Source organism: Lytechinus variegatus, chromosome 7, assembly GCF_018143015.1.
Source record: "Lytechinus variegatus isolate NC3 chromosome 7, Lvar_3.0, whole genome shotgun sequence".
In the NCBI taxonomy this organism is placed as follows: Eukaryota; Metazoa; Echinodermata; class Echinoidea; order Temnopleuroida; family Toxopneustidae; genus Lytechinus; species Lytechinus variegatus.
The window spans coordinates 6,188,425-6,215,103 of record NC_054746.1 but is presented as its reverse complement, the minus strand read 5'-3'; the positions used below and the strand labels follow the sequence as shown (position 1 = coordinate 6,215,103).

The following is a 26,679-nucleotide window of genomic DNA, read 5'->3' as shown; positions in this document are numbered from 1 at the left end:
GAGGAGGGTGAAATCTAATCTGTCCCTCTTTTCAACAACAAATCATATGAAATCTCTAAAATGACAGGTTTTTTGTTACAAAGAAACATTCGGAGTACCGGATTTTAGTTGACAGGTTTGTCCGATTTCAGTCTTCCTTTGTGAGAGTTGACATATAGAGAGGATGAGACTTGTGAAATGATGTTAGATGGACAGTGTGTGTGGTCAATAGGTGAAGAAGAGATGAGGCCATCACAGCCGTCACAACAAGGTATAGTTCCCTCAGGTTTCTGACTTTCTTCGTGAGCAATTACACAATAGCCAACACCAAACTGTGACATCATTATCCTGGGAATTATCGGTTATACGTCAAGTGTGACACCAGTTTAGAAACTTATTAGCAAGGTGAAAAGAGGGCCTATCCAATCATAGTCAAAGAAATTCTCTTAATCCCCTGTATATCCTTAAAACTCTCACAAAAGTTCTTTGGAGGGGGCTTTGAGGGGATAGAGAAGGGGTCAGTGCTTGTAGGATTTAACAGTTACAAAGTCACTACAGCTTACAGCTTGTAGTGGCTTCTTCTATTCAACCTCTTGAAAGAAGTTTCTCCCTGTAGCTTTTGATGCGGTTAACCTCGTCAATTACTCACAATATTGTTCTTGGGTGGTTGAGGTTTTTACATTATTCAGCAAAGGGCTGGGCAGAAAGCAGGGGCATGCATGGCTACCATTCAGTTCCAGAAGGGCCCTCTCTGCCCTTTGATTTCCCAATTGGGGAACAGTAGCCCGTCATGTTGTATGGAGGCTGGCGTTCGGCTTGAATGAGCATGGGTTATGAAGACCCACAAAAAGAGACGTAGTCCCTCTTTTTTTCCCATTCTATTGTCTGAACTCTCTCATTGTGCTGGTGTTTTATTTTCATTAAGCGAAGCAGAGTGTTGGTTTATTCAGTTCAGTCCTGATTGCGAGACGAAACGGAACAAGTTTGGGAGTCCTCCTCAGACTCGGTGATATTGGCTTGAAACTTGTTTTCACTCCCTGGAAAGTTTCAGAATATGAAAAGTTGGACTAATTATTGAAAGGATTTAATCAACTTTGGAGGATTCATGTAGTGAGAGTGTTGATGGTGGTAACCTTTTAGGTGATGATGGTTCGATTCATCCAGGAGTCTTTGCCATCACTTGGATCTTCAATCAACGCCATGTAGGTTTGATCTCACAAAATACTTTTTTTGACTACTACCATGCCAGATAGGATTATCAATGCCTATATCATTGTTTATGTTTGTATCTTATTTTTTTCTTTAGATATTTCATTATTGTATAACTAAACTTGACCTATAGTCAATATAAAAAGTTTTTTTAACTCTAAATTTGAATATTACATTCATTAGAAATGCTATTATTTCATGTTGATTGACACTACTGAGAATGTTGACTGTTTGACAGAATCTTTCTTTGGCATGAATTTAAACATGAATTGCTGCAATTGTGTCGTGTCATTTTCAAAGAGACGGTGTTATGACTTCTCAGTATGTGGAAATGTGATTTCCCATGAAACAATATTGCATTCAGTTTTACTGTTGTAGCGTTGATTATTCTTGAATAGCGATTATTTGAGTCTGGTATGTGTGTGGTATGGATTAGTGTTCCAGAACACCTATTTGTTAAATAAAGTGTTGTCTGAAGTGATTTCGTTCTGTTAAATAGTTGTGTCTAACCTTGCATGTGTGTGTGGAGGTATGACAGCCTTTTCAGTTCCGGAATTTCATTTGTTTGATAGCAATTAAGAATTTGTTCTGGGATTGATGGTTCGTGAATCATATCTAGAAGACTAGAGAAAAGGGGTTAAAATCATATGAACACATTTCATGAAATGTCTTAAGCAAATATTAGATAGATTTCAATCATTTATCCCACCGCTGCCACCAAATGTTGGAAGGGATAATCAGCATTAATTTCTTATTTTGATTCTCCTCATTCAGGGCTGCACAGAAGCTGAACCTGAGCTCCAAGAAGAAAAGGAAAGGGAGTCTGCCCACCATGAACACCCCTGAGCCCCCCATGATGATGATGATGCAGCCCCCAGAGCAACCCATATTTCCCACCAACTTCAGCAGCATTATCCTCAGGAACCCGCCTCCTGCGCCACCCTCCTTGCTTCGGAATGTGAACAGGGTCAAAGAGAACCCAGGCATAGGCAAGGTGAGAGAAGCACTGGGGTACAGATCTTTTACCAGGGGAGCATTTCAGGAAGCAATTCAGTCACTTACTGTTGTTTTAAGCTACTGAAATCCTTGCATCTGATTGGCTTAAAACATATTTGTCAGTGAAAGAACATGCTTCATGAAACAACCTCCTGTTTTGACCTAGGGGTGTCGTAGAGGTGCCTTGAGAGGTCAGCCCGGTCTATTGTATTTGGTGGATGTCCTACAAACCCGAAACACTGTTCATCTCTATTCATTTGACAGGTTTCATTGTTTGAGGACATTCAAAACAAATTTATTGGGAAACAGTTTATTGATTTATTAGGGGGGGGGTCTGTTCTGTTATGATATCTCTTAAACCAAGACTCCAAGAAAAGGGAAAATATTTTTCAGAGATGAATACAATAATTCAGTGCAGAAGAAATGGAAAAAAGGCTGAGATGAGTGAAATTGATTTCAATCAAACACTGCAGACATTTTTGACATGCATGCCTCGAGCTGACATCTTCAATATTGAAGCTCAACTTTTAGTCAATCCTTGAATGTTGGGAGGAAAAAGTTACATAAATACTGCTAAATTTTCCTTCAGTATGGAAATGTGTGCACTTGAGGCTGATTCATATCTCCTAGATCGATACATGTGATATACCTTTAGGAGGACTTTTGTGTGTTTTACTAGAGGTAATAGAAATGAAGATGACCTGAATTGCACAGACGTTCCATTGAGATGGCTACCCTGAAACAACAAACAGACCCAAGTATTGGATTGATGAGACTTGGATAGGGAGTCTGCCTGTCAACCAAGCACCCATGAATGTGACGAGTTGACTGATGAAAATTACTCGTCCTTGAAGCCTCGATTCGGAGGGGTCAATCCATCTTCTGTCACAAAAACCACCTTCAAGTCCAAACGTAATCTTTCCCAAACCAATCACGGCATCACCCGAGTCCTCTTTAATTTTCGTTAATCAAGAGATGGCGATTAGGAACTGTCAGAGGTGTCATTGGCAGAGCCCTCGACCCGCTGAATCATCCTCAGTGACGCAAGAAAAATACCAGGGAGGGTGATGATTCGGAGAAGTTTCCTCCAAATGAAAATGGATGGGGAGAAAACATTGTTTTTGAGTGGATTATATGAATTTGTTACTCATGGGTTTGGTGTTGATAGATGTGGCAGACAATGGAGGAGAGGGGAATGAGAGATTCCGTTGCGGTGAGAAACCGAATCCCCCGTTCTGGTGCAAGTATTGGTGCAGGCTGGTAGTGAGTAAACACTTGTAGCCACACTCCATTGTGGCAATCATGGATCATTCTCCTTAATCCTATCTCTTCTCAACTTCAAATTAATTATGTGATTCATCTGATTATCTTAGACCAGTTTGGTTTTTTCCAGTCAAGTGTATAATTGATTATACTTTTCTTGTGTAATTAGACATCAATTTAAAGAGTGATTCCTATATAAATTGATAGGTTATTGTTGGAACCCTTTGTAAGATGATGAATTCATGGTTTATGAGAAATATTGAGTTCCCTTCCTTCATGGTCCACTGTTTAACAGGCTTGTTATTGGTCTCTCCGGAATTATGCGCAATTTGATGGCAGGATGGAATATTGAATTATGTGGTCGGTCTATGACCATACACACTCGACCCATGGAATTGAGACATGGGTTTGTACCTGCCGGCTAAGCGGCCCAGTGGGGTCACACCATTCCTCAAGGGGATGCTTGTACATACACCTAACTAATCTGTCAATCATCAAGGGGAATAATTGATCTTGTAAATACAGTTAAGTACCAACCGCACTCTCTCTTAATCAATTCAAACAATTAAGCGTGTACTTTTCTTCCGACATGGCTGGAACACGAGGCTCTCATTGCCTTCCGGCTGTTTAGCCTGCTCGGGGGCGGCTCTCGCGTAGCACCCCGGGCTCAAGTCAGTCGGCACGGACTGCGTCTCCCTTGTATTTATGGGGTAAGTCTTCAATTGGCCATGGGTTAAAGGAGGAGGGGGGCAAGGCGGGTGTATTCCAATCTCTCTGGATCAATATTAGGGTATTGTCCAGCCATCATTCTTTCAGACAAGCCACCCACTAATCAGGCATGCTGTAAGCTAATGATGAAAATGATCATGATTAAGGAAAGAGGTTGACTGTCCTTTGCAAGTGATTCATACCTAGAAGACATCCTCTTCACAGGCCATCCAGATGCCAACGCTGGACATGACTCGTGAAACCAGAAGAGCTCTTTAAACAAGGGGAAAACAAAAAAGAGAGCCGCACTAGAAACGATAGGGTTTTTGGTCCATCTCATTGCAACGCCTTTGACGTCTAAAACATGTACACCCATGCGGAAAAGACATTCATTAGTCATGTCAAATCGACCAAGAGGCTTATTAGCACTCGCGATCATGTCCAACAGAGCTGTCTCTTCTTCCACCCATTCAAACCAAAACACTACGTGAAGTACTCGAGAAAAGAAAATAGAAAAGTGTAAAGTAAATTATATGATTAAGCCAATATAGGGTCAGACGTTGTTTCCTATGACTGCCAGCCCCTTTGTGCAACAACCAATGTAACAATCGCTTCATGCTGTGAGTTGCATAGACAGTGTGTCTCCAAACCTACTCTGACGACTCTCTTTGATCAAACGTGAGAACAAGAAACCTGATCAAAAGTGATTCCTTTAAGAAAAAAAAATCTGATTCAATTATGAAAGGTATGATAGCGGGCACCCGTCTGACATCACCTGCGTGTGCCCTGGGATAAAGCAAGACTGTTATCGACAGGGATATGGAAGATCAAACATAGTAAAGAAATGCCCTTAGTCTTCGCATCCTGTCGGTACCATTGGGTTAAATGCTGTCCCAAGGGTGTGGGAGCTTAAATAGAAATTAGAACATAACTTTTATAGAAATATTTTCCAAATTATCTCGAAAAAAAAATTTCAATTAAAGAAAGGGGGGAGAATTTTAAGCATGTAACCAGTTACCTCTAGGGCCATGCAGATCAACTATCACTGAAATTGATTTTTCTGCAGAGAATGTAATTCAGTTTCGTTCATAATAAACAATATAAAAATAGCAACTTTCAGTGAGTATGAATGATCTACAGAATCAAATTATCATTTTGATAAACACTTATATAGGCTATAGCCTCATACATTAGGATGGTTAATCCTGAATTTACAACATTTATTCCATTATGGATAGGGATCACAGATTTAGTGTAAATTTGATAACTACACACTAATCATGTCAGCTGCAGTTAAGTGTGAGTATCCGAAAGAATTAGATAAGCGATAAAGAAATTATATCCTTTCATCCCATAACAGAGACTCCACGAACACCACCATTGATTTGAACAGTTGACAGGTGCTATGCGTGCTGAGCAGGCAGGGTTATGGTACCCCCCCCCCCCGTAGGTGGTTTCAGACCGCCTCGAAGTTTGTCAGTTCCAGGTATTCTCTGATCGGGAAATTTACCCCGATCAGAAAATACCAGGTAGTTTGGTAATGTGAAAGCAAACTACGCGTAATTTCCCCGAAAGAAAATACCCGCTAAATAGTAGGTACTTGGCAAAATTATGAGAACTTTCGCGGGGATTTTTCCAAAGTCGCAGTTATTTTGGCAATGTGAAAGCAATTTACAGGAACTTGTAGCCCAGCGTGTCGTTGGGCACGGCGCCGTGGGTGGTTGCTGGGCTAGTGATTTTGAATCTCGTGCCTTGCCTGCTTATCAGACCATACTGCGCATGCTTGTAACTTCAGGAACTTATCCCGAAGGGTATGTTTCGGGGCAGTGTGAATGCAGGAATAATAAATGGGTATTTTTTAGCCTAAAAAAGTTCTCATAATTTAACAGGGATTCTTATAATCGAGGCGGTCTGAAACCACCTATTCACACCAGCTCTCATCCACCTTACAGACTGGAGTCTGGAGAATATAAACATTGTGGTTAACTGAATCAGCTGGGCTGCTTTCTCATAAGAATAGTTCAATATTGGCCATTTGTTATTCTCGAAAGAAACACTTCAAAATTGATTGAATTTATAATAATGAATTCAAAATTGATTGAATTTATAATAATAATGAATTCAAAATTGATTGAATTTATAAGAACAATAACAGGGCAGCTTAATAGTAATTGAATTAATTTAATGTACAATGTCATTACCATTCTTGTAAATGGCATTTAGGCCTATATCTTGTGGTTCTTGTGTATGTAAGAACAATTAATGTAATCTTATTTTGCTGGAAAATTTGACTCTCAAATCATGATTATAAAAGATATATTTATTTGACCTTATCTCTCTCTCTCATTTCTCTCTTATCTTTTTCTCATTGAATTTGGATGCAACCCTTTTTGACAGTGTTTCCTGAAGTACTTTTGATTCCATGAAGCATGATACTTTGAGGAAGACATTCTCTCAATAGTACTTCAATACTTAGCCAGCCGTGAATGCCATCGGCCTCTTACTGCGAAGCCTGGAATATTTTTTTTCATCTCATACCACTTTTAGCGTTAGTCAGTTTTGTGGGTATTGTTATTTCTTTAATTTCTATAGTTTTTTCCACTCTTAAGTGTGTCCTAGATTTGCTACATCTCTGCCCACATAAGCCAGCCTTTATTCCTTTTACTGTTGACGACGACGTAAGAGATGGCTGCAAGTGATACATAACATTCTGCATGACTTGGTTTTCTCCTGGTTACATTGCACCCGAGATTTCTAGCTACGCTTCAGATAGATTCCAGAAAACAGTGAGAGCATTTCCTGAAGGAGATTTGTCAGTGATTTTCAATACCAACTGCTATAAGCCATTGAAAATCCTAGCATCTGATTGGCTGAGAACAAACTTGTCATTGGAAACTACTGACAAAACTTTCATGAAAACGTTCCCCTTTCCCCATATCTATATTGTTTGTGTAAGAAACTTTGAATACATTCCCAACTCTTGGGTTTCTATCTTCTGCAGGAGAGATCGAATGGCAGTGACCTTATGATTCAAATCATCCGGAAAGGGTTTTCTTTTATCCAACCTGAAACATAAGAGTGCTTTAGCATGTACTATAATCGAAAGCACAAGCGAGCTTCCCTATCTTTCTCTCTCTACACACGATGAAATCACAGATGGTTTTCGCTGACTACAGAATGGTGTGGTAATTCACACCGTGATACAAGCACCTCTGAAAATTCAATATTGATCACTTGGCGCTACCAGAATTATCCACTCCTGTTCTTGATTCGCTTTGTAGTAATAGAGATCTATGCTTTGAGAAACCTTGGAGTAACTGATTATCAGGAGATTTACTGCTGTGGTCCAATTGGCCTACGTGTTAATTCATACATCTATATCTTCATAGATATATAATATATATTAGTGTGTGATATATTTATTTATTTATTCATTCATGTAGGGCCTATGTATTTATTTTATGTTAATATCAAGTCATAAAGAATAAAGAGATAAAGAATGAATTGTTCAGTTGGTTATTCTAACAGCATGTGACAAGATTATCATGATGTCAACACATATTCCTTTATGTTACCTATAAGGTGCCTATCTTGGGGGCTGTACTTTCCAATTTATGAACTTTGATAGCATTGATAGAAGCCACCCTCTCAAGTTGCAAAGATTGCTTTCCAGATTTAAAATCCTATATTAAAAAATGGGATTGCCTTGAATAGAATCCAGAAGAATGAAGCAGAAAAAGTCCCGAAATGGTCAGAATTCATCAATTGGTTCATGTCCTTAGTCATCTGCAGTTCATGAAATCAATTTTAAGCTGTTCTTTCTGTCATTATTTGCTCAAATCATCAATGGCAATTCAATTTTGTTAGGTAGGAGAGCATGAAGCAAGCTGCCTTCCAGTATTGCGTTGCCTTGGGCCATCCCCGCTGACAATGGCCGGGAGAAGAAAGGGACGGATCCATTTTCAAAGTGTATTTTGGGATTCATTCTTAGATCCCCTATCCCATCGCCATCCCTAGATTCACCTTCTTTCTCCTTACTTCACCTTCATCCATTTTTCTTATCTTTGCCAGTCTTCCTCTTCCTTCTTGATTTGCTCTTGAAGCCCACCTTACTGTTCTCTCACCTGTCTTAATGGTTTTAGTCTTGAAAGTGCAGACTTCTTTTAATACATAAGTGGAGCAAACTCACACCAAGAATTAGCACGAATCTCCACACAATCATTTATGACATGAAAATCTATATCGAGAGCCGTCGAGTCCTTTGCCTTTTGAAATTTCTATTCATTAAATCAAGTTTCATTATTTTTATTTACTTTCGAGTTCATACAGGGTTTTGTTGAAGAGACTATTGAACTTGTTCACAAATGGTTCTCTTCTTACCTGAGCAAGCAAGCGTATCACCTTCTCGTCTTTCGCCCAACTCTCGTATCGTCTTTCAAATCCCTGGTCACGACACGAGGAGATGAAATATGATTTCTTCACTCTGTCCCCTAAACTAGGCCATTTACAATCAATGATGAAATCGCCCTGGAATCTTCTTCTCTTAAATGTCTTCTTGTCCCGTCAGGTCCAGAAAGGGAACTGCTGGGCAATTGTGAGTCACCACCCTCGGCCCCGGCCCAGTCAGATGGTTTTCGAGGTCGTGCTATTATGCCATAGGACCTACTGAAAATTGGGCCGTAGTTCTGGGTCATGACAAACCTAACACATCAGGACTCCATTGTTGAGGGTGTAAGAGAAAAGGAAACATTTCCCACCTTAGTTGTTGAAAAGTGAACAACTAGATTTTGTGATAAAATCTGCTCACCAAGAATGAGAGAACTTGATTTTATTTCTCCTTTCAGTACCCATCACCTTCATTGTGGCGTTTAACCCACTTGGGTACTGGTTTGACACAATCCTTAGAAGGCTCTGTATTGAGAAACAAATAATGGAAATTTCATATGGCTCTAGGGGTGTTTCCTTTACTCGTAACATTTATTTCTGTAAAAACATAATCAATTGTCCTGCTAATCTGTAGCCTTTCACATACAGATTTATTGATTGAACGCCCTACATTTCACAATACAAATTAGGTCATAAAATTCTTATGTCATATGCAAGAAAGCCAAAGGCTAGTGATTTGCAATCGCACTCATGGATATGATTTATGATAACAAAATTGTAGATAAATACCCAAATTATGTCCGCGTTTGTGAAAAGAAAGATTATGTACCGGTATAGTCTATGCAAACTGCACGTAACACGTTTTGTAAATTTTAATGATTGTAGTTCATCCATCATGCCTAATAATTTGTCTACATGAACACAGCATGCCTTATTATATATATCTGTGGATTGAATTCACCTGTGAATCTTCTATTTTGATGAGGAGTGCATTTGCATCAAGGTCGGCAGCAATTTCCTTTGGTGTAGAAGTTGACACCTTACCACAATGGTGTGTTCAACAAGGGAGATTTTGAATGAATACATTTCCTCTGAACCACTTGGTTGCTTCTGTTTGATTGGTCGGATGAAGAAGGCAAATACACAAATGGAGCCTTATCTAAAAGCAAACCAGGCTGACAGAACTTAATGTAGTCATTTGGAAAATGTAATTAATTGTGAATAAGAAGGTAAACTCTTGGAAGGATATCTGTTGACATTTAAGCATTCCAGATTATGCTTTAACCATAATTCAATTGCTTTTATTTAAAGCAATCGTTCAAAATTGAGGGATTATATATTCCTTTCCATTTAATATGAATATATTTCATTTATATCAAGAGGGAAAAAAGATTGTTTAATAATGTTAATTCTTCTGTTCTATTTTTGGAGAATGATGTATGATATGGTATGGCGCAAGAGACATCCTCTAGCATATAATTCGTATATACGACTACAGCCAATGCTACTGAAATGGTAGATCCAGAGCAGCAAGTAAAATTGCTTGGCGGATCGTGTCAAATGCGCTCCCTGGACCTGAAGATCAGAGGCTCGGTGCGTCCAATTTGAGGAATTAGTGCTGCTGAAATCGCTTAACATCTGCTAGAAGTGATATACGCTCAAATACCAGGCTACTCTGATGGGCCTATTGTGCGTTTCAAACCCAGCATGAGGAATTCGATTTAGGAATATAATGTTTTTAATTGCCATGTCGGGCCATCTTTGTATTTATAATTCATTTTGAAGGAAATGGGGGGGGGCTTGGTGACAGGAGGGCTAGCCATTAAGCAAATACCAAAACCACTTGTTTGACACAAATTGAATTAGATGATTAGCTAAAGACATTTCACCATGCCATCTTTCCTGGGAATTCCTAATGCACATATACAAATTATGAGTCAGTCAAAGCCAGATAGGAATATTTTAGGGTAATTTTTTCTGGTGTATGAGCACCCCGTGCTCATAGTCAAAACAATACAATTCACTCTCTGAGAACCACTTTTTTTTCTTCTAAATTTCCTCCTCAATCAACAAATGGTGGTATTCCTCACAATTATCACTGCTTCATTTGAGCTCTCTCCCATTAACACTAATTGGTGAACTTGAGCTTGAAACAGGCAAGTCTTTTGTCTTTAATTGGCACGATTAGAGGAGTATGGTAAAGCCACTGATATATCAACTATCGGTGATTAAATCTGAATGATAAGGACTAAGGGCATTTGCTTTCATTTCTATTCCTTCAGAGTTAACACTTTTTTTTTGCATCTTACCAGATTAATTAGCCATTCCTTTTGGTAGATGTCCGATTTTGAATACATTGAATATAATCAGTAGATTATTCCTGTTGGTATATAATATCTAATATTGAATATATTCATTGAAAAAAAGATATAGAAAGATGTGTATATCCAATCATTCTCGGAAGAATAACACAGTCCCATCAAGCCATGGAAGAAAACCTTGAATTAAGGAGGAACCGGGGCTGGCAAAGGGAAGGAAGGGGGTTGTGTTCGATCTCACCCGTCTGGGAGGCAAAATCAAAGATGCGTGAAGAATTTGGTGGTAGGTTCGTTGTACTTTCACCCCCATGACGAGGATTTTCGTGCGATTCTCCCCGGTCTACAGGGGCCTGAAACAGCAGAAGGAGGGGTGTGATTCAGAATATAGTCTCAGGGAATTATGTGGTGATCATTTGAGCATGCATTATCGTAAAGTGCTAGGGGCAATTAAAAGGTCCACCCCATGTTCCCTCATATACATGTACCCCGAAAGCTTATTGTCTTCCAGTCAGAGTTTACCTTCATGGCATAATCTGTGCAATCTCTATTTATCCTTGCTCTAGTTGTTTCAGATCGTTGGAATATGTAGGCATATATTCAGTGTCTTTCTAAGTTTACTTCAAGAACACGTCATGGAAACTCCTTTGTGTTTTGCTTTTTCAGCCCTCCAACATTGTCAGATAGATAGTGTTATGATTTAGTCCTTTGTTAAGAGAAGTTAAACTTCCAAGGTAGCACAAAGCCCGTTTTCATAAAACTTTTGATGACAGAATTATTATAGCTAATATAAGCTACTGAAATAATAGTTTTTGGGTTGTTTGATAGCAAATTTGTCTTAGAAATATTTATTTTGTTCTTGTTATATTTGATGAAACATGCCCTGGTGATCAGATGAAGATATGAATATAGTCATTTTTAAATAAACCTCACTATTTTATTGTTTATCTTGTCTTGGTTTCTCTGTTTGACTACAGTGTGGATATTTTGTAACTTCTTGAATTCTTTTGTCAATTTTTTGAAAAAAGTATCTTCCTCTTTTTTTTGAAGGGGAGGGGGTGTTAGTTTGTTAACAAAGCATTGGTTCTAATGTGTCATACTTACGGAGCTCATTGATAAGGCTGAAAGTGGCTGACATAATTGTCTCTTTGTTTCATCTTTTATATGACATCATAGCTAGGATTGATAATTAACAAGTTTGTTTGATTGAGCCTTTCTAATTCCTCTTGACACTATGACCTGTCCTGACAGGCGGGGTAAAGTGCCCCAGTGGATTGAAACCACTTGTAATCATAGGGTGCTCCAGTGCGTGAGCTGCTGCTGCCATAAAGCGGCTTGATGGTCATGTAAGAGGGCTAGTTTATTGATACCTCAAGGGTAGATTTTGGATTTGTGTCTCTCCTGAGGTCATGTATATCCACCATCACTGGGGAAACGAGAGGAGAAAGAGAGAGAAAGCTAAGAGGAGGAAGGGAAAGGTTACGAGAAATAGAGAATCATAAACATTTATGCTCATGGGCAATCCCGTCCAACTCGATTAACAAGTGGAAATTGCATTAACACTTTGAAAACCGAGTTACTCCGAGTGAATTACATTGATCCGTCTAGCTTGTTTCTCATACCAGCGAGGGTTACCCCCAACGATTGAGTGATATGACTCATATTGTACCGAGCGCTGCCCCCACTGTCTCTCATTTTCTCTCTTTATCTTTGGAATCCGGTTCTTGGTGTGCATTATGGCACGCGCTCCTCCAGCCCCGCACGCGGCTCGCGGCAGCATCGCGGCGAAACGATTGCCGTGATTCACGCCTAGCCGACGTTGATGACACAAGGTAGCTTGCTTTGAAACGATTGATGCGGCATGGGTTGTGCCGTTAGCCCATCTCTGAACTGGTGGCAACTGCCCTCGACGTGTCTAATCCTATCATCTTCATCATCCTGTCTTCCTCTTCTCCTATGAACTTGGGGGAAACACATGTCTTATTTATCTGCATAAACATTGCATCATAATGCGCCTTCAGCATTTAGAGAAGGCGGGCAGGTACTCTAGCCTGAATACTAATGTTATCATTTTGCCTTCCCTTTTTTTCCATCCAGAGTTATCCTGAGGCTAGCTGCAGTTTGCGGGTGTGTAATAAAAACACATTTTGATGCAATTCGTTTTTGAACATTGAATATCTGCAAGATCCAACCTCACTGAATCTCCTCTCTCTCCAACATACATTGAAGTTAAAATTTCATCAAAGAAACTTCAAAATCTGTCAGCAACTTAAAATACTGATAAACAGCAAAACAACTCCCAGGATTGCAAAGTACTGAGGGAAAAAATCTGATTCAGTCAAGCATGCTTTTTTTATTGCTGAAACTGGAAAATGCCAGTAATTTTTTAGGGCCACCAAACATTGTCCGCAGACATCTGAAAAGAAATTTAGCACATATGGCGACACATTACGGGAAATTCAATGGGGTAAAAACCATAAGCCCATTTTCCCCCAATGAAAGGAGATGTGATACTATGAAGAACATTGCTAACGTCTATATCATAAAGCTGACCACACATTGAAATGGTGGTATGTAAATGACCCGCATAAATATGCATTTTCTTGCTACTGCGGTGGATAAACACATTTTACTCTTTCCATTTTCTTTCACTCTATATCTAGTCATCATTGGCCATAAAATCTTTACAGTTTAGCAAATTACACACCATTATCTCATGTGTTTTTCAGTTTAATGTGAAGAAGAAATTCACTGGATGCATGTAGGTCACTACATTACTTATATATTCCACTTATTCTGGACTTTGTGGGATGATTGCATTACCCTTTATAGTCAAAGATTTTCTTGTGATATCAGCTAAGAGCCGGCCAGAGTTCTAAGAGAATACTTTCTCCCATTAGTTCGCATACAGATTCTATCATTTTCAGGGGGAAACATCCTTTATCCTCTCTGGATTACTTACCCCTGTGTTACCCTTATTTTATGTTTCTTTAATTTTATGAGTCCTAATTATACCAATTTTAAGTGAACAGCTGTGGAAAAATATGACACTAATTGGTCCTTTGCATTGAAATGAATTAGAGCTAGATACCAGTCTAATTCGGTACTTTTCATTTGTGATCTGATTTTGTAAAGATGCTCTCGGCTAGACTGAAAATACGCAATTTCAACAAAGAGGGTATCTCAAGGAACTCCCAATTACAGCCTACAATACTTGTATTGCATGAATAGTGTAAACCGTATTCAAGACATACTTTAAAGAAGCCTTAATGGCATTGATGACCCAGCCCAAACACAATCAGACCAGATTTGAACAATAAATTGAATTGTTGAAATGATTTCATCCTGTTCTATTCAGAGGGAAAGTTGTGAGAGGCCAAAACTGATAAATTGACAATATACTTTCTCCCAAGCTCTTGATCCCATAATCAGGTACTTCAAAAAGAGCGACAAATAACGAAATCTGCCAACATGTTCTTGAAACCTGTCTTGTACTATACTTTATAGGGGTGACAAGTGAATGCATAGTATGTCTTTAGCGTGGTTGGGGAGGTCATGGAATGGTGTTAATGGTTTTCGATGCCTCTTTCAAACTTTGTACGTTTTTTTGTGAAGGAGGGAAATTTGACAAGCTTAATATGAATGATTGGAGTGGTAGTTATGTTGTTAACGAGGGATTACAATTTTGTGTCTTTTATCAATTTTCTGACTTTTGAGGGAGGATCAGAAGGAGAAAGAGGGGTTAGCTTTGTTGAGAATAGCATAGCACACATCACGGGGATAATATTGGTTGAGGAATAGCCTTCAATATGCAGCCTGGGCTTATTCGCAGGTGTTAGGCTGGGCAATCGTAGTTTTCACGATCTTGTGATATTTTTTCTCGAAATCAACCATGTGTCATGAATAACAATAAACCAGCAATTTGTTGGCCATGCCATATGTGTGATGCATTGATCATATGGTGGATAGAGTTCAAATTTGGACCAACACGCAACTTATTTCACGCAAGATGAACTCCCGGTGCCGGCATCTGTGCTTTGATCTTGTCAAACCCTTAATGATTAATGAGGTACCTTCTTCTATAGTCCTGGGTCACGGCTTGCACCACCAAGTCCCCACAATGGGATATACTCTGTGATCCTACCATGGAAGAGGGGCTCGAAATGGGATGGAGATATTTCAATAAAGTTTGGAGAGAATGGAGAGGATGCGCCCGATGGACCTCGAACAAAGCCCGATAGAAATTGAAGAAAAATGTGAAATAAATGGCCCTTTGTGGAAACAATTGCATGCCGAATTGTTTGGCATGAATATAATTCTATACCTTCTCTGATCTAGGCCAGAGTTTGTTTTGTCATGTTTTGCTCTCTCAGTCCCCCCCCCCCTTGATGAATGGCGTTAGAAATTGAAACCGAGTTCATTTTTTGTTGCATTACCAGTATTTAGCTAACCATATAGGGTAAACTTGCCGAGCACTTCGAGAGGTTGGTTCAAAGACCTCAGAAATCTGTCCCCATTCACCAGCATACAACTTCCACACAATAGAAGTGATGATAACACCAACGGACTGAGCAATACAATCTCTTGTCGCCGTCGTCTGTCAGGGGATGGGTTCATGAAAAGCTAAAGCCCCACGTCCATTGCCGTACCATCATGCACAATTGGGAGGCACCGCCAGGCTGGCGACAGGCTAGCCGATGCTATCAAATCCCCAGCTAAAATGAAACATGGACAAGAAAAGAGAGCGCACAATTGATCAATTCTGCCCAAGAATTTCAGCAGTGGAGATGTAATTGAGCTGCAGAATGTACTCACTTTACTCGTTTCGTGATCAATTGATGATAGAGAAAAGACTGATAGTCTATGTCATTTCTATCCTTACAACCATTGTGGATAGGCGCTTGTAACAGATCAAGCTTGATAAAGCATTTTAAAAGGAAAACATTGCCTGAGATGTTATCACAAAGCATGATGGATTCCCCAAGGGTTGTTCAAAGAATCTTGCCTAAAATCAATCAACTGCAATCATTTGCCAGATATACTAACTACGGTTAATTCTAGTTTAATTTCTGTTCATGACAGCTTGGCTGTGACATAGAAAAAATGTAATGCATTTAACAATGAGAGCTATCTATTACCAGGGGAAAAAAAAGAATAGACAGTGCAAAGAAGAGCCTACCCATGAACAGATCATATCGCTTATGACAACATTTACTTGAGCATTGTGAGAGTTACAAAAGAAACTGTAATCTCACTCACAAATCATATTTTGGCACTACAACTGACTATTCTAAACTTAATACAAAGAGCATAGAGGAGAGATTGAAATCATAAGGAATGTGTGTCAGACTGTCTGGACTTGGTTAAAAGCCGAAATATGAAAATTAATCAAGAATGATGAGTTGAAATAAAACAACGCATTAGGTCATCAATACCTCAAAGAAGTGAAAAAAATAATATTTGATGATGAATGAGACTTTCATATTGTGTATTTTAAAAGCAAAATTCCCCTTTTATCTCTTTTATCTGTACCTATTGGGTAAATCTCTACAAGGAGTAATGGGATAGATTTGCTTTCGAATAGAAATAGTTTTTTACTCAATCATTGATGAGACTTTAATATTTATGCAGTATTCTTAATCTTTGATGAGATTTAAATATTCATGTGCACCTATAAGGGTAAAGGTGAAATAATTGCACAAGTTAGATACAATGTTCCTTAACATTTGATTCAAATTTCATGTTTGTAGAGCTTAGGAGTTAAAGGTTCCCCTTTTATCTTCTCCTTCTTGTGCATCTTTTAGGTAAAGGTGATGCTCCGAGTGATACCATCCAGTACCCCCAGTGATACGGCTACTTTCGTCACAGTGGACACCAAGAAGAAGCAAGTCACACTCTTTGATCCGTCCTTCCTGACCGGGCATGTATCTACAGCGGGTCGAAGGGCCGGTGTGGCTGCCCCCAAGATGTTTGCCTTTGATGCCGTCTTTCCCCAGGATGCATCACAGGTATGTCATCCCTTGGAATGGGTAGCGTAATGGGCCCACGAACATGGCGGATGGGGCAAAATTTATATATACATGTAGCTGTGAGCGAAGCAAGAAAGTGACAATTTGAACTTTTTAGATTGAAAATCTAATACAGTGATAGATTTTGTCATGATATACAGAAAATGATATCATTTTGCACCCTTTATCCTTTTGTTTTCTTTCCTTTTCTCTCTTTTCCTTGGGATGGGGGGGGGGTGTGAAACTTCTTGGAGATCCAGTGTCCTCTAGTGCCCCCTCCCCATCCCATTTATACACCAGTGATTAGCATCTTAGTGATTATAGCTAAGAACTTGGTATGATCCAATTATTTTCCAAAAAGGAAATCACAAACCTTACAGCAGTGCTACTAGGAAAATTTCACCTTTTTTAGATCATGATGCATCTTGATAAAATTTGGAGTGATAGACAAACATTGTTTGGTGAAAAATTAGAAAATTATTATTTTTTTTTAATCTGAAATCAGATTAATAAAAAAAATCTCTGAATATAATAAATCATTTGATTTTAAATTTGTGTTTTTTGCAGCTATTTTGTGTGTATGCTAGGCTAGTGTGTGTGTTTGTATGTCTTGTTAAGTTGATGGGTTTTTTTTTCTCCCTCCAAGTTGATTTGCTTAACAGTTACCTGTTTCATAAAACTTGTTAAAATAACAAATTGACTGATTGGCTAATTGTCAAATTGTTATAGTATTAGTGCATTGACAAGTCTTCATGAAATGGAATACAGAATACAATTTTGATTTAACACATCAAAAGCTCAATATAATTCAATCATATTTAATTCCACAATTATCATGCGGATGAGCTCTTTGTTTAGTTAACCACAATGTCAAACATGGGTTTTCTGGCTAGCGAACATTCCTCTTTTAATTGTGTGTATAAATAAACAAAGCAAACTGTGAATAATTGTTGAGAATTTTGAATAGAAAGTGGGAAGTTATTTTAATTACATGACCTTTTGATATGTATGCTTTTTCTTCCGTTTGACCTCCTATTAAACCTTTGGTAAATGTATGGAAATTGAAAAATGTTTTCAAGGCTACAAAGCTGCTTCTAGTGACGTAAATACAGAAACCAAAGGAATTTAATGCATCCTTGCTATTTTTAACCATTTCGTAATTACAGCAGGTTAATATGAGTGTCTATATCTGCATGAAATTAGAGTTAAGGAGGATTTTCAAAAAAAGTATTGCATAATAAGCTTGATTTTAAAGTTAATAATTCAAAGTCCTTCATATCAAATTTAATTTAATTCATTTTAAGACATTTCACAGGGATGAATATAAAAGCAAGTTTTACTTTTATATTTGATAAGCATTTTAAAATGTCTTGTTTGTTTTATTGTGATGTAATCAAGGAGTATTTCTACATTTTAAAATAGCGAGTACCACTAGTTTCCTTCACATCTGCATTCAAAAATTATGAAGAGGTTAATAAAAATAGGAGAGTTGGTACTTAATTGGCAAAAATATTGATGTATGAGGGTGTACCCTGAAAATAATAATAATGCATTTATAGCGTTGGGTTTTAGCATAATGGGTAATGAAAAACAGCCAAGCAATACGCTAAGCAATCATGCATCTCACTGTTTAACCACTAACAAATTCACATCTATTGTTTTGGGAGTTCCTGGAATATTTCTGAAAGGGCCAGAAATAGAGAATTGGTGATGCAGCCATTATTAATTTGCTTTTGAAAAGAAAGGGCCTCTTTTTTTTCTCTTATGTCTGTTTTGGGGCTTTTTAAGGGGGGTTTCCCACAAAGCGATAGACTGCTGCAAGATTTTGAAGAAAATTATGCTGGTAAATGGACATTGTTGAATGATAATAATAATAATAAAAATAATCACTTCAAGGCCGATATGAAACAGTGGATGAAGGCAGGTTTTCTGACATTGAAAAGTTTGGAACTCTCAAAGTGTCTGGTTTTCTTCTGACTAAATGATCATAATGTAATATACACTAGTATCTTTTTAGCCAGTCTCCCTAATGCCCCAGTCATATCAGCAACACGGACTCCACACCGACCGATGATATCTCATTGAAAATAGCGTATTAATTTTGGTCGGTCTTGAGTTGGTTCTGTTGTTATGACTTGGGGTCACTGAATAATATAGACAGGAAGACAGGTGTCCTGATCATTTGCTTGACTCTGTCTGGAATGTCTTTTCATAACCCAAGCGTTCCTTGAAGGACTCGTCATGGTGGTTAAGAAATCCTCATATGTAGAACAATCATAAATTGGTCGTTAGCAATCCCTATTGTTTTCCACTCGAGTAGCGAACAAAAGCTTGATGAGGAAGGGCAGTGGCATGTAAAAAAGGAGAATGTATAACATTGATTTAGTGACTGCTAAGGAATTTGCCAACTAATCGTTGTTGAGACAATGGAATAGCGCGTCTGAGATCATGCATTGCCAACAGTCTTTATGTAGGGAAATTGTATCGAGTTGGGGAAATAACCCAGAAAATCTAGAAATTTATGAAATAATAGTACAGCTATAAACATCAATGCATGTTTTAATTGAAACAAAAGTTTTTCTCCATATGTTTTTACAGCATTTTTCATTCTTTGTATGATTTTAAAATGAAATTTAAAAAAGGAAAATTGACAAATACACTTGTAGAGCCAAAGTTAGTTTCATTGAATGAACTGATAAGAAAAAAATCAGCCCTAGAATTATCAAGTTCTTTTAAGAATGGCAATCAACTCTGAAAATCTCTAAAATTGTTATTGCAGAATGGATGAAGTGATTTGTAATACATTCACCGGATTCGAGGTGTTTTCCAAATTTCATTTTTCAATGTGAGGATTATGAGGTATATTCCTTGGCATTTATCCACTCCTTTGACTCATTCTATGGCATACTTTGATGCAATCATTCTCTCTTGTATTCTTATTGGATTGTTTTTTTTTTCCTCCTCTTTTTGCATTGTCTTCCTAGGCTGAGGTGTGTGCAGGCAGTGTGGCCGATACCGTTCAGGCTGTAGTCAATGGAGCGGATGGTTGTCTATTTTGCTATGGTCATGCCCATTTGGGTGAGTATATAACCCCCCTTCAAGACCCCCAGGTATCTCCCCCGTCAGCCTTTTATCCCCTTAAAATAGCTCTTTTGTCATCCAACCTACGCCTGTATACCCGCCGGCATCCTTTGGGACGCCATGCACGACCGCCAGCTCCATAGCTGATCGGTCACCTAGAGCCATACTCTTAATCCTCAATCGATCTCCAAAAATTCCAGCTCGGGAATTACTCCAACCTGTGCCCAGCCCAAGCAACAAGTTTCTTTTTTCCCCCCTCGAAACACGACATAAATCAATTTAGCCAGAATTTATTTTATTCATGCAAATGAATCATCAAAATTGAGTAATATCAAAATATCCACCGGCATATTAATCCTTCCCGATAGTAGGGAAATTCCTGTGCACTGTATACTAGGTGGTTTCAGATATTGTCAATTTATATCAGAACTTCTTCTAACTAGGCAAGTTCTCTGTCCTTTTCACTGATTGATATATTACACTTTACAAAGCAAAAACAAGCATTTATATTTCACCTTAAATACTTCATTGTCGTATAGAAATGTACATATCCAGTAAAAAAAACACAGGAATTTGAAATTTCATTAACTTCAATATAGTGTTCGAATAGCGTTCTGGGGTAAGTGGAATTTATTTGGCCTTGTATAAAACAGGATATGTTGACAAGGGAGTATTGACCATGTATGTCCTTATTTTGACCGCCAGACATGACGTACCAATTACATATTGATTTTCTTTCTCTGTTGTAGGGATATCTTATTTGCTTAACCACATTCGTAGCCCAGCCAAGCGCGACCCCGCCCACAAAAGCCCAAATTGCGGCAGTGACACAAACCATGTCATCCCCTTGTCTCATGGAAGGTTGCATTTCTTGCTCCAAATGTCACGCTGAATCGGGCCTAATCTCTGACAATGATCAGACCTCAACATTTAATGCCTAATTAATGTATTCTTGGCTTTGTGTGCCAACCCCGCTTGAAGAGAAAGGAGATTGATTCAGTTGGTATATCTTGTCAACATGATGTGTGAAGGGAATACCAGAGAATTTGTTCACCAGACGAATATCAGACCGTGACCGATCGATGATCTGGCACATTGCGAAATCTGTCAAATAGACAGTTAATTCTCGGTGTGTTCTTTCACTGTTGATTTGAATAAAAGAATAATTGTGTTTGTCATGTATATCAATAGAACTTATAACAGATATTGTCTGGTGGAATAATATTTATTTTGAGTATGTGAAAAGTTTAGCTTGGATTTAGAAGCATAATATACAATCAATAAACTTCCATTTCTCTCCCGGAAGTTCAATATACAATTGATGCGATGACAGTTGAAAATGTTCCTGCCTTCTTGTAGAGGAACTACTATAAAATTAATATCTCTTCCTTGATTTTATTACCCTTTTACATATTTTGAACAAGTTTAAAAACAGCAAGTCGTCTATCTCTAATCATCACCGTATCGTCATCATCACTATCATCATCATCATCACTATCATCATCATCACTATCAATATCATCATCATCACTATCATCTTCATCATCATATGCCTTCCTACCACCATCACGACGATCAGCACAATTCTAATCCCAATTTTTCAGTCTATGTTACACTTGGACCATTTCCTTTGACACCACTTTGGTTTTATCTCTTTATTTTTCTCCAATCAGGCAAGACATATACCATGATTGGTTCGGATGAATCTGTCCAAGGAATAGGTGTCATTCCTTGTGCCATAGCGTGGCTCTTCAAACTAATCAACGAAAAGAAAGAAAAGACAAGCACAAGGTTCTCAGTTCGTGTCTCCGCTGTGGAGGTGTATGGGAAGCAAGAGAATCTCAGAGATCTTCTTATTGAACAAGCAAATGGTTAGTTAGCATCATCGTCGTCGTTGTCATTCTTATCTCTATTAAGCAAATGAAGAATGGTTAAGATTGTTGTTAGTAGGTATTTTATATGTTACCCTACTATATGAAAACATGAATACCTGTTAAGTAAGCAACCAGAGGATTGGCTGCTTAAGGTCCTCTCCGAGGGAATATTTATGCTCGTGGATGTTGAGTTATCATTATCAATAACATTGTTGTCATTTTCATAAGGCAAATGAAGAATTATTCAGATTTTAGATAAACTGAATACAGGAAATAAGATATCACCATATTATACAGCTTTGGAAATGATTATTAGATCATACTGTTTGAGAGATGAGTAGAATATTGGTCTAATAATAATTTCCCAAACTGAATTTGTGATTCCCTTTCAGATTCACCCACATATCACAAGCCTCATGGCGAATGCAGAATGCACGCTGATTTTTGTGATTTATTATTGAGAAATCTAATTAATATCCATAAATAATCACATCACTCATTCGTTATCATCCTTGTTTGTTTTGTTGTTAGGGAGTAATAATGGGTGCGGCACATCACCGGCTCTCTATCTCCAGGAGGATCCCATCTGTGGGGTGCAGCTCCTGAATCAGAACGAGCTCAGGGCACCCACTGCAGAGAAGGCAGCGTTCTACCTCGATGCTGCCATCGCTACTAGACTTACTAAAGGAAAGAATGGTGAGTTCTCAAAGACTATCTATTCTTGCTTCTTTACTTCAGAGCTTTTTTTTGTTGTCAGATGATATGAAAACTTTCCAAACTGATTTCATAGCAAATTTGTATTGTTGACGGTTCATAAATTGGAGAGAGATGGTCAAGCAAACAAGATTGCTTTGGTCTTTGCATTCTGGAACCTGGTGAGTGTTTCATAAAGTTGTTCATGACTTACGAGCTGGGGGCCGTTTCATTAAGCTGTCCGTAAGTTAAGAGCGACTTTATGAATGACTGGTGATCCTGTCTTGTGGTAAATGACAGTTCACCATTGTGTTCATTAGTGATTATTTAGCGCATAAGAAAAGATTACCAGTCGTTCTTCAATCGCTCTCAACTTACGAACAGCTTCATGAAACACCCACCAGGTCTACAAACGACTAGTGATTCTTCTTTAGGAGCTTAATCAATACCAATTATGTTTCGGTGCATACATCTACCACAACATAGGAACATCCGTTGTTCATTAATTCACTTATAACTTTACTAACAGCTTTTATAAGAAAAACGCACCTAGCGATCTTTGTACAAAGTCTGCTAAGACTAAGTGATGCTTGCACAAAACCTATGAGAATCACAGAAATTGTTGGGAAATCTTTGTAGACAATCCACTCTTGTTATGAATTACCCTATTGAAAATGAGACATTTCATATTTATTGCTTGAAATGAATTAGAATGGACCATATCGAAAAAACTTGCTTAAATGTTATTAATGATGAAATCCTTCTTTTTTCAGAGGAGGCACATGACGGAAGATACTCTCATATGCTCTTCACGCTTCACGTCTACCAGTATCGCATTGACAAGTCCGGCAAGGGTGGAGTGATTGGTGGGCGGAGTCGTCTTCATCTTATAGACCTTGGGAGCGGCGATCGGGGAGGGGGTAGAGCGGCTAACGGTGCTGCACTGTCATTCTCGGCCCTCGGTAACGTCATATTAGCAGTCTTGAACGGGCAGAAGCATATACCCAATAGGTAAGCATGTCCCAAGAATTATACTAAATCTTGATATGGGATATATGTCATTTCAGATTCTACATGCAATCAAGCCTGTTCTTTATACACGGGACTATTAGTACATAGCCCAACGGTCAAGGGAAACGAAAATGGTCCTTCTATGAAGTTCATTTCTAAAGCAGGTTTGACTGGAGTGTATTGAGTGTGCTTACTTATGCATTTCTTTGACTTTTCTTTGCTATTTCTCTCTTTTTTCTTTCAATAAATTTCCCAAACGTTCTCTATCATTATATAGGTCAAGACCTATTTGTATAAATTAAAATCCAAATCTCCACAGACCATGCCCAATTGGATTTCACATGGTTCCGTGGGGTAGTAGGAGGAAGAGTTTTATTAGCAATTAAGAAATACTTGAATGTAATAAATGTTAATCCTCGCCTCCAGGCACGTGCTTTAAACCAATTGGCTTTTTATGAAGAATATAAGATCTCTGGCCTACTTTTATGATATCAAAGCTGTCTATTTTCTGTCTCGACGTGACCCACATCAATGTAATTTGGGAAAATCCACTGAATCACATGATACACATAGTTGATAAAAAGGACCCGCTGTTGAAATTACATTAGGTTTGAAATCGTGTGGTTTATTTGTAGAGAATGTAACATGCAGAATCTAAGATTTTAAGAATTCATGAAATTAATGCATTCCGTAAAATTGTACTTTCAATATCCCACTTTATATTTTTTGCTGCTAAGGAACATTTATTGAGTGTCTTTAAAAAAAAAAGAACCCGCTGTTGAAATTATGTTAAACTTGACATTGTGTCTTTTCTTCTTAGTATTGAATTTGATTGGAAAGATTCTAAGATTTAAACAGATTCATGAAAATAAAAATGGATTGCATACTGTAAAACTGTACTTCAAATATCTCACTTCATATTTGGTGCTGCTACGGATTTGTTGAGTGTCTATATGCATAATGATTGCCCATTTGCTGAATGTAAATTTGAGAGCACTATTTATCACATAACCACATCGATTTTTCTTTGATGTTTGCCGCCCCTTATTTTTTAATCACATGTGATGATCTCATTATTTCTAAGAACCTTTACTTACAATGAATAAAATATGCGGTTATTTCAGTCTATGTGACTTAAATTTGAAGTCATTTGAAATGTGTGAAGTGTAATGACATATCAATGACCTGTTATTGAATAGAATTCATAATTGGGTGCGATGGGTTCCCCCGACGTGCTTGTTGTAATCTGCTATGTCAATTATATGAAAGAATGTTGTGCGAGAGTCATTAATTTTTTGCTGTTGAGTACTTGGGGTTAGCAACCTCCTGTAAAATGTTTAGTTCAAGAATAAAATGGATTTTGTTTGATTGTTCTTGACATAATACACTTTTTTTGGTTATAGAGCTAAGGTTTTAAAAAAGGAGCAGAATCGTCAATGAATTACTTTTCCACCTTGACATTTCTATGTTTAGAACATACTTGATACATAATTGTGTGAGTCTAGGAATACCTATATTAAAAGCATTTGTTCGTCTTTGGTCTAATGTTTTATTAATAAAGCAAGACCATGTTTCACAAAATTCTGTTCATTTTTACCATGAACGGTACTACATGTACAATGATTGCATAACTCACATGCCATTCAAAATCAGTTTTCTTGGAAATGTTGCAAAGATCATTTATATTATATACATCCATACAATTAAAAAATGATGATGACCTGTAAAAAATGAATCATTGATTTTGAAATATGCTTGTAAGAAACCAATCAGAGTAAGGAAAAGAAAAAAAGGTTGTAGTTTTATATATACTCGTCCTGAAGGATCATCTCCAAGTGAAACTGAAAATACTTTTTAAAAGGTATACATAGTCATGGGGAGCATTTCATGATATAAAATATCAGTAATTTTCACTGAGCATTGTTATAAGCTACTGAAATCCTTTCATTTGATTGGCTAAGAGCAACTTAGATAGTGAATGTCGCTGATAAAACTCTTCATGAAATGCTCCCCCATGTCATAAGAACTTCTTCTTGTTTCATTTATGATTGCGAGTGTGATAAAGAAGAGTACTGATTTCGAACACAATGCCTTTAAAATTCACTTAAAGTCTGAGAGAGTGGTCTTTAACCGTCAAGTTGTTTGTATTTGATTTGTTCTGTTCAGGGATAGCATGCTAACAAGGCTGTTACGAGAGGCCATGGGAAGTCTGTCGTGCAGGACGGTGATGATTGCACACGCTTCCGCCGCCATTAACAACTATGCAGAGACGCTAGGTACCATTCAAAATGCATCCAGGATCCACCGTATGAGGAAGAAGAAATCAAAGGTGAGCTGTGGAAATGAATTGAAAAAAATAAATTAGAATAGACCTTTTTAATGTTCTCGATGTGTACATGTTGTTTCCTACGTAATGTATCGCACTTAGACGTGTTTCAAAGCTTTTGTGTCTCCTGAGATGCTAGACAGGTGACACAACATTTTCTCCTGCAACAATTGCTTTGGGCTTAATTTTGTCTAACGTGTAGGTTAGGTTTAGGGTTGCATTAGGGTTTTATGTTAAGGCCTGGTCACACCGCCCGAGCGTTGTTGGAGCGGTCATGGAGCGGAGATAAAAAATCATCACCGCTTGCTACCATTCACCATTTTCGATTTCGATTGTTTTTTTTTTTTTTTTGGTTGATTTTTTCCCCAATTCTGTGAGCGAAATTCGACCCCCTCTCCCTACCGCTCCACGACCGCTCCAACAATGCTCAGGTGGTGTGACCAGGCCTTTAGGTTTATGGTTAGGTTCGGCTAAGGTTTAGTGTTAAATCTATGGCTGAAGTCATTTTATAGATTAGTGTGTGGAATTTACAGCAGAGCAAATGTGGCAAGAGCAAATGCCATGGAACCTATTGACATGTATGTGGTCATCTTCGTGACCATTTAGAAGCTTGCGATCATCGTCTTGATTAATTCATTTCATTTGCAAGTACAAACACAGCTTACGAAACTAAGAGATAAGTGCATTTGAATTACTAATCACCTACTCTATTTTGTCTGCAAAGTCATGTGATGTCTGTGTAGCTGTTAAAAAAAAAATCACTGCGAAAATCTGCATTACCTGAAATATTTTCAGTTTCTTTCCGTCCTACCAAATCCTCTCTGTCGATG

At 38.1% G+C, this 26,679-nt stretch overlaps 1 protein-coding gene across 2 annotated transcripts in view; it reads left to right on the top strand.

Annotated features, from left to right (window-relative positions):
• Positions 1 to 857: 857 nt before the first annotated feature.
• LOC121418303 (kinesin-like protein KIF26B) overlaps positions 858 to 26,679 on the top strand; it is a 40,404-nt gene continuing 14,582 nt past the window's right edge. Inside the window, exons 1-8 of one of the 2 annotated variants that reach the window (XM_041612089.1) lie at positions 858 to 1,181; positions 1,963 to 2,182; positions 16,661 to 16,864; positions 19,849 to 19,942; positions 21,619 to 21,816; positions 22,351 to 22,515; positions 23,286 to 23,523; positions 25,690 to 25,852. In XM_041612089.1, the coding sequence (XP_041468023.1) occupies positions 1,123 to 1,181; positions 1,963 to 2,182; positions 16,661 to 16,864; positions 19,849 to 19,942; positions 21,619 to 21,816; positions 22,351 to 22,515; positions 23,286 to 23,523; positions 25,690 to 25,852 (1,341 nt within the window). In that variant the 5' untranslated portion in view covers positions 858 to 1,122. The remainder of the gene's footprint in view (positions 1,182 to 1,962; positions 2,183 to 16,660; positions 16,865 to 19,848; positions 19,943 to 21,618; positions 21,817 to 22,350; positions 22,516 to 23,285; positions 23,524 to 25,689; positions 25,853 to 26,679) is intronic. The other variant, XM_041612090.1, reaches the window with a different exon arrangement.